Source organism: Sphaerodactylus townsendi, linkage group LG17 (assembly GCF_021028975.2).
Source record: "Sphaerodactylus townsendi isolate TG3544 linkage group LG17, MPM_Stown_v2.3, whole genome shotgun sequence".
NCBI classification, from domain to species: domain Eukaryota; kingdom Metazoa; phylum Chordata; class Lepidosauria; order Squamata; family Sphaerodactylidae; genus Sphaerodactylus; species Sphaerodactylus townsendi.
In genome coordinates, this window is record NC_059441.1 from 181,031 (window position 1) to 190,522 (window position 9,492).

The 9,492-nt window shown below is 42.8% G+C and overlaps 1 protein-coding gene across 1 annotated transcript in view; it reads right to left on the reverse strand.

Annotated features, from left to right (window-relative positions):
- The window catches only part of FAM214A (family with sequence similarity 214 member A), a 34,092-nt gene extending 28,838 nt beyond the window's left edge, over positions 1-5,254 (reverse strand). The window contains 1 exon segment of the mRNA XM_048481725.1: positions 5,049-5,254. Within this exon segment, the coding sequence (XP_048337682.1) occupies positions 5,049-5,085 (37 nt within the window). The 5' untranslated portion in view covers positions 5,086-5,254.
- Between the last annotated feature and the right edge of the window lie 4,238 nt (positions 5,255-9,492).

Genomic DNA, 9,492 nt, shown 5'->3' on the forward strand with positions numbered 1-9,492 from the left:
GGGATAATACTGCAGAACACGCGTACGTCATGCTAGAATTTTCAAAACCTGTTGAATATTTATCCTTTCGTTGTGCATGCACAATGACAATAAATGCTTATGCTTAACAGACTGCAGTTTTTATACAAACTATTTTATCCATGCCTTATGTGATAAACATAGCATCATCTTCACAGGGGATAATCCAAAACTATCTGTGCATTGAATCATGTTTACAGGCCATATACTTGTTTTAATGACCCCCAAGGAGCAGCTGTGGCGTAGTGGTTAAGACCAGGTGCATTCTAATCTGGTGGAACCAAGTTTGATTCCCCACTCTGCCGCTTGAGCTGTGGAGGCTTATCTGGGGAATTCAGATTAACCTGTGCACTCCAACACACGCCAGCTGGGTGACCTTGGGATAGTCACAGCTTTTCGGAGCTCTCTCAGCCCCACACACCTCACAGGGGGTTTGTTGTGAGGGGGGAAGGGAAAGAAGATTGTAAGCCCATTTCAGTCTCCTGTAGGAGAGAAAGGGGGATATAAATCCAAACTACTACTACTACTCCTCCTTCTTCTTCATGCTCCCATGATTATAAGCCTAAAACAAATCAGTTGATTGCAACAAGAAGGCCCAAGTTAACAAAATCATTCTGTATGTAGCTAGAATGTTGTGAACCGGGCAGGATACAAGCATCGGCGCAGTCTCTGACTCAGGTCAACTCACACAAGCAAGTGGCATATAAAGGAAATAACACACTGATGCACTAAATAAGCATGACAGGGCTGAAAATTGATTCTGTCACATACCTCCGTGCCCAGCCAAGACAAAAGGAGTGCTATGGGATAAAAAATAAATTGCATGCCTGGACACTGCTTGCGGGACCGGCAAAGATATATTAAGAGTCCCTTCTGCCCTTTACCACAGCACTGACAACCTGTCAGCATTGATCAACTGGTAGGGAAAATGGAATCAGAAAGCACATGCTTTGGGGTGGTTTGACCTTGCACCACAGGGCACCTTTCCACAAATCAGAGCTGCCGGTGTAGTAGTATTATTATTATTATTTATTAAATGTATAGGCTGCCTCATCCCTGAAGGGCTCGAGGCGGCTTACAACATAACTGTTTCCAGAACAGTAAATCAATATAACATAAAATCTAACTCATTAAAATTCAGCAGCAATTAAAACAATAAATACAGATTAAACAACAAAGGTTGTGTAAAAACACACACACAGGCGCCCGGTCTAAAGGCCAAAGGAGAAGGGAGGAGAGGCAGGGCCCAGGACGGAATCAGGGCCCTACCAAGATGGAAAAGGCAGCTTAGTTCCGGTTTCAGTGGGGGCCAATAGAACTGTGGCCGGCCCCTCCAAAAGCCTGGTGGAATAGCTCCGTCTTACAGGCCCTGTGGAATTCACCAAGGTCCCGCAGGGCCCGGACAGCTGGAGGTAGAGCATTCCACCAGGCAGGGGCCAGAGCCATAAAGGCCCTGGCTCGGGTCGAGGCCAGCCGCATCGTAATGGGATGCTTCAGGTAAAGCTGGATGTCTTGGGTTCAAAGCTGCAAACTGCACAGCCGTTCTCCTGCAAAAGCTTCTTGCCAAAGTTTCAGTGTGTTCTCAAAGTCCCCGCTTGAATGCTGGATGAGGTCCTAACACCATGTTCCGTTCCAAGTACATATGTCCTAAAGGATGTTGACCGCGCTGGAAATAATTCTTAGGTGAGTGCAAAAATGAAAGAATGTCTCTAAGACAAATCCTATGAGCAAAGGCTGAAGTACTGGGTATGCTTAAAACAGAAATTAAGCTAAACATATGCTGGCCGATCTTTATTTTTTAAATAGGCTCTCCTCCACACAATTATTTCGTTGCGTGGAGTCTTCGTGAAATATGTCCACCGTAACAGAGCAACACCATTAACTAATTCCAAAATTGTCAAATTCTTCATTTAGTTTTTGCTATCGTGTCTGCTGGATCCATGAAGGACAGAACAAGAAAATGAATCTGTCTTCTGTGCTTTAATTGAAGACAACTACTATGGCACTGGGATGTTGTGGGGTTTCCGGGCTGTACGGCCGTGTCCCAGTAGCATATTCTCCTGACGTTTCGCCTGCATTTGCAGCTGGCATCTTCAGCCTTCGACAACACTACGGCATTCCTAACCTAAGAGAATTCAGCACTAGAACTGAAATATTAGAATCCTGTCATTTGAAGGAGAGATTCCCTCCCTTGGAAATGTTCGAGGGAAAGTTGGGAGCCATCTGTCACAGACAGCTTAACTACAGATGTCATGCCTCAGGGCAACAGGACCCAACCTTGATCTCCTTTCCAACTCTATGAGAATTAGATAACCAGAATAAGAATCACGCCAACTGGCAAAAATAAATCAATAAGTCAGTTCCTGAAAACAGTGAGACTTACTGCATACACCATTTTAGAAACTGTTGAAGAATGAAGGCAAATTGATTTGTTTACCTAAAGACTTAGGATCTCTCCCCCCGCCCCCCCCCCCCCGCCAATTAAAAGTATGAGGGAAAGGGGAAAAGAGGTCAATAACAGATCCAACATTTCTCTGATGCCATACAATCTAGCCAGTTTAGCAGAGACAAGGCATTTGGAGGAGGAATACCTGTGAAAAAGGGAAGTTATGAATTAGGCAGCTTGACTTTAAGCATGCACCTTTTGAATGTTTAAGCAATTCTGATTGGGGGAAGGGAGTGTGCCTAAACAGGCCTTCGTGTTTTCTTGGTTAGCTAGGAAGTTGCCAATAATAAGGTCTCCCAAGTTTCTCACATTTGGAGAAAGACAGACACGTGACACCCACATTATTTTATTTGTTTATACACACATTTGCCAAGAGACGGAAGCTTTTAAAACAGGACAGCGTAGCTTTTTAGAGGAGCCCAGGATCAATATCACTTACAAAGGCATCATGGCCAGAGTTCAGAGACCTGAATGAGCTGTGACGTATACACAGAGTGCACATTCAAATGTGTGTCTCCAGAGGCTTACATGGAAGAGACACTTCTGCACACTTAAAGGAATAAGTGTATAAATTTTCACCTTCCACTGAAAGGAACAGGGAAGGTGTTGCAACTATGGACATACCATAAGTCTACGACAAGCTCCAGGAAGAACTTCCAAAGGAGGACCATCTAAAGGAGGACCATCACTGGATCACTACTTATTCCCAGATTTCTCGTAAGTCTTCTATAGAGCAGGAAGCTATCAGCAAGTTCTTGATAAGCTTGTGGAGACAGGACTGAGAAATCCAAGCACTTGTGCTTCTCTGTATTGTAGAGCTGTAATTGGAGCTTTAGGCTTCTGATCCAGTAAGCTGGATAACTTGAAAAGATGGCCACTGATGCAGTATACTTCAGTTACTAAATGCTTTCTTTCACTATAACGACGTGCTTATGAAACCACAGCATTTTTCTAGGACTGTGAAAAAGCACACCATCTGAGTACATTCATCCCCACTCATGTAGGAAATGACCAATCGGCCAGAAAAGCCAGAGGTACGTCCCTTTCCAGGTGACCAAGAAATGCACATGAAATAGAACTAATAGATCCTGGTATTTCTTCAAAACTGCACCAAAACTGCACAAAAGCTCTCTTCAGACATTCATCCGCATGGTTCTGGTGGGTTTTCCGGGCTGTGTGGCCGTGGTCTGGTGGATCTTGTTCCTAACGTTTCGCCTGCATCTGTGGCTGGCATCTTCAGAAGTATTTCACAGAGGGACATCTGTTACACACTGTGTCCAGAGAGAAGGGAATGTTTGGGGTATATATTGTCCATGTCCCAGGGTGGGGAACCAATCAGTAAGTGCTTGGGTGGAACTTGTTATGCAAAGATGTGGTTGATAGTATTGAATTGCGGGTGGTGCTTATCCACATGTTCAATACAGGCAAAGGTGAGCAAGACTGCACATACTGACTCCACTCCAATGTATCTATGTCTGCAAAAAGACCCTTCATACGTAGGCTCCTTTATATGGTGAGGAAAACTGGAAGAACTAGGGTTCCAATCAGGTGGAAGAATCAACACACATAGAGGACTGGATGCAAATGTAGAGCTGAATGCACAGATTAGGGAAGGGGAGTCCCGCTCCCCCGCACAAGTGTCCACCATATAGACTCACCTGAAAAGGGCTAATGTCAAGTGTAAGGACAACGATGTGTCCAATTCCAACTTTAAATTAGTTTTCAGGTAGCCAAATGGCTGGCTGCTATTTGTATAACCTTTTTTTGCCCTCAGCTTAAGGATAAATAAATGACAGAGATGGATAATGCTGTGATAATCTCTGCTAGTACAACAAATGAAAGCACTGTAATAATTTCCTTGTGTTTGGGAAGAACCTCTGACCTATGTAACAAATAAACAGAACACAAAAGAAGCACTGTCAGCCAAGTCTTTTGTTTTCACAGTAAACAATAAAAGCAAGCAATACATATGGGCTATAGAAAGCTCTGCTAGGGTGACATTAAAATTGATATTGCGCATATTTAACTGCCAAGCCACAACGGGAGAAGACCGAGAGACTTTAACACAAATGATTTTGAAAAACATTTATTTTCCTAAGTTCACCGCCAGAATAACTATAAGGAAAGAAAACAAGTAGCCATGTAAAATTCAAACTTAGTATGCCATAGTTTTATGTGAAACTGTTCTCAGCTCAAGTTAATGGAGTTATTAAGAGGGTTATTCAATAACCAAAATATTAATTTCAGAACTGACCACAGATCGTGATGTGTAGTTATTCTTTTGCAAGTTCATTTGACAGAGATCAGCTCATTCTTTCCTCGTTTTACTATCATTTCTCCTTCCCCCTCCCCCTCTGTTCAGAATCAACAAGGCAGAATTGTTTCCAATCTCAATTTGCCACCACAAGTTGCAAAACTATTCTGTGGAAATTACCATTGTGGACTACTGACATGCAGACTGGAGAAACCATCGCCTTTTAAGAGATCAACGCCCCTTCTACCGGAGAAAAACATCCAGGTTCATAAACAACTTTTAAAGAGATTTCAGCATTTCAGAAATCACCCAATTCTTCCGCTTACACACCTTCTATCTGCAGCCCTTTGTGTCCACTGTAAACCATACTGGGATCGTTGTGGAAAATAAGTTGCTTCTGGCAGCAAGTGGACTGGCTACGCTGCCAGGATTTCGGGGATCCAGATGTCTGCAGGGGCTGGAACAAAAATGTTCAGCTTTGGGTGCATACTCAGTCTCTCCGTGCAAGACATTTTTCCCCCACAAAGAAGGCAGAGTAAGAGTGCACATAGCAACAGAACTCACAGCCGATTGGACGGAAGGCGTGCTCAAGCCCTTCGCTGCTCACAAGGTCTACTACAGTTTCCTGTCTGTTTGGCAGTGGTATCATGTTTTCCTTTCTCCTCTTGTGAACCCAGCTGTGTTTGGGCAATTTGAGAGGAAAGAACAGCAGAACAACAAGTAGCAAGAGAGCCACTAAATATGGCACCAGGCGTTGCTATTAATACCGTCCGGATAAAGATATACAATTGCCATTACTTTTCACACACACAAATACCAAAAGCTGCATTCAGACAGCAGTACAACAATTGAGATGAATTTGATTCGTACAGTATTGCAAAAAAATTTTTAAAAAGGTGAGAAACATCTATGGTTACTTCCAACTTCCTGGGAAGCATGTCTATATTTACATTAATTTAAGCTAGTTGCTTATAGAGCTGTACATTCTAGATGTGGTGCGGGGAAGTACTACACATGAGAAAATGCTCCCTCTTGATGCACAGAAAACCTCTGAGCAGAAATGGAGACTTCAATCATACAATCATATAAACACTTATGCAAACAAGTGGGTTCAGAAAGCTGCCCAGTTCTCCTTGCAGAATATTCAGCATATACCACATAAACTCATATGAACAGGGAAAGCAGACTGGAGCGGGGCAGGCTTTCAAGATGGTGAAAGTTCAAAAGAGAGCAGACCTTAGGATCTTTTAAATGCTCAAAAAAAGATGGGTTTCTGCGCCCCAGTCAGTTTCTGGAGCGTTCTGGTCCTAAGAAGCAGTAGCGTAGGAGGTTAAGAGCTCGTGTATCTAATCTGGAGGAACCGGGTTTGATTCCCAGCTCTGCCGCCTGAGCTGTGGAGGCTTATCTGGGGAATTCAGATTAGCCTGTACACTCCCACACACGCCAGCTGGGTGACCTTGGGCTAGTCCCAGTTCTTTGGAGCTCTCTCAGCCCCACCTACCTCACAGGGTGTTTGTTGTGAGGGGGGAAGGAAAAGGAGATTGTCAGCCCCTTTGAGTCTCCTACAGGAGAGAAAGGGGGGATATAAATCCAAACTACTACTACTCCTCCTCCTCCTCTTCTTCTTCTTCTTCTTCTTCGCACCCTGACTCATTTATGCTACTGTGCCTTGAGGTATTTACATGTCCTGGCTGGGCCCACTGACTCCAAACTTCACACTGAGTCCCCAAGTCCACTGAAAGATTACTGAAGCTCACTTCTCTGTGCTTCCTAAACTGACTTCGAAATATCAGACCACATTCACTCTGTTGGGGGTGTGTGTGTGTGTGATTTTGCCATCGTCTTACAAGAATCTCACCTTTAAAAACAACCCAACAAAAGGGACAACCACAGAGCTGAGGAGGACAATGGTTGAACCTATTTCTGCAGCTCCACCAGGAGCATCCATTTTGCTTTTTCAGTGTATGCAGGCAGGGGCTACCATTAGTCTTCCACAAGGTGAAAGACCGGCCCCAACAGCCACCACTGCAGTAGTGCAAGTTTCTTGTGCTCCTTGTGGAGATCTCTGGTTTAGTCTCTTCCTGCCAAGTAGTCGGAGGCTGGCTTCTTAAAGCCTTTGCACGGATTCTTCCTTCTCCTGCTATTGAGTGCAATTCGTCAAATCTTTTATCTTGCATAAGAGGCAGCTTTGCTGGCATCTAAAGTCACTTGGGTTTTGTTTCCCTCTTTCTAAAGGACATGGAAGCACACACACACAAATACAAATCAGAAAAGGCAACATGGAACTGACAAGGCTTTCTAAGTTTGAGTGTGGGAGGGCAGCATGAAATTGACAAGGCTTTCTTGGTTTCAGCCAGGTGGGAGGGTAGTGAGGGAAATACTATATTCAATGACCGTGAATGTAAGATGATTCCTCCCTAAAGATGTTATACCCCAAAGGATTTTTTTTCTTATTCTGTGACCATAACTGTAACTTGTATGCAAATTTAAGACACATTTTTACGGTATATCTGGACACAAATTAGTCTTGCAATTGAATAAATAGAATAAGACGGTGGCTAGGCAGGCAGGAACAGTTGCACACTACATGAGATATTAATACTAGATCAGCTCATACCTCAAAAGGAACAGTGCCACAAATGCACTCTAAGCAAGAAGGGACAACAACAGACGAGTCACAGAAAGGCATCTGTTTGGAAAAGTCGTGATCTATATCTCAACAGTGAGTGACTGTGACTAGCATCAAAATCAGAGAAGAGCACCATGAGCAATTTTTGTCTTCCTACTCTCATCATCCTTTAATCTATGTTTTTTGTCCAGATATGACAAATACGCCCTTCATCAGTCTTGCCTGTTTCTCTAACAGCACGCTCAAGTGATCAATCAAATCTTGATTAGAACACAATCATTACTAACCAAACTAACTATTCCACGTTCCGGGGCCAACTCATTAGTCACTCTGATTGGATAATCACTTCCTGGGTGACGTTCTCCATGATCATCATATTCTTTTTAGCACGCATCTCTCCATGAGATTATTGAACAACTCGTTTACTTTTAGCCTACCCATTAGCCGCCTCCCTCTTTTATTTGGCACCTCCCTTCAATGGTGGGTTCCTCAGCCGACAGGCTTTACTTCGTTCTCCTGATACTAGTATCCTCTCCTCTTACTCTGTGTATGTGCCTCCCAGCCTTCAACTACAGTTCACAGGATACTTTCATTTAGGATACATTTATTTAGAGATCAATAAAACATCCAAATGGATGTTTTCATAAAAATTATACACAGGCTGGAGAAAAGAGGACAGAAACAACTTTTTCTCGCTCTCCTGCAGTAGTAGAACTCAAGGTAGAACTGAGTAGTAGAACTCAAGTTAATGTATTTCAGTTAATGCATTTCTATGTTGATATTTTGCCATGCTTTAAATTCTCCTTTGAGTTCTCAGATCTTGTGATATGGATCTCTTATTCTTCCTTTTTTGTTCTTCTCTTCTATTTCTTTGCACTATGATACGTGATAGCTCTCTTTGTCTACACGCTGAAATGCAGCTTTTAGACTTTTGATACAGTTTCTGTCTTTTTGCTTCTCATCTATACCAATTTAAAGGGTCTCTTTAGCCATCCATCAAGCCATCCATCTTTTGGCTACAGAAACAGTCTTCTTTCTTCATTAGATATGCGGTTTCAACCCACAGTTCTAGTTCAGGCACTATGAATGTTTTGGTATTTCTCTTCAAATTTTTAATATTAATAATTCAAGGTCTATACCTCAATTGGCTTCTGGTCTTGCTTTAGCAGAGAAAACAAAGCTCCTCCGTCTTCTGCTTCCAATTATATGATCTATTTGATTTCTATATTTGCCATCCAGTGATGTCCACATATACGATAGTCTATTTGGTTTCCTGAACCATGCATTCACAATGAACATATTGTCTTCATAGAATTCTATGACACACTCTCCTGTTTCATTTTGTGATCCCAGCCCAAATCTGCCAATAACATTTGATTCCGCTAAGAATCAAACCAAGGCTTAGACCCTCCAGATGTTCATGGACTACGATTCCCATCAATTCTACCCACTGGCCTTGCTGGTAGAGGATGACGGGAATCGTAGTCCATGAACATCTGGAGGGCCGTAGGTTGGAGACTCCTGGTTTAGAGATTGATCTTTCCTGTTTAACAACAAACCATGGCTTGTTCTTAACACCTGAACCCCAATTTTGTTCACTTCCATATTAACCAGAATGCTGAATCACAGTTTAAACCTGGTTTGGGGTTCAAATGTAACAACTAGTGGATTCTGTGCTACGTACGTAGAAATTATTAATTTCAGAAACAAAAGCAAGATGAAGGATCCTGCACCAAGCCATGGTCTGTCATTATGTCTGTACCCTGCCACACACTACTCTAGAAGAATAAGAGAGTTACCCCTAAAGGAAGATATTTAACCCCAGAAATCCAGTGACTTAAGCAAGGGGCCATTTGTCGATCTTATTGCCACAAATTAGTAGACACTCCTTTGATGTCACTCCAATCATTATCCCCATTGCTTCAGAACCGCTTTTTCCTCTAAGACTTGAGATCCCAAATGAAAATCAGCACATGGAGGAATGTGAACTAATCTCACATCAAGGTATTCTGCTTTAGACAACAGGAGGCAACCTATTGTTTTTTAACTTCCATCCCAGAACTCAGGGGATGCTACGCCAGAGTGAAAAGACCATGACTGCTGATAAAGGCCCACTTGTTCATAAGGCCAGTTCTCCATAGAGGA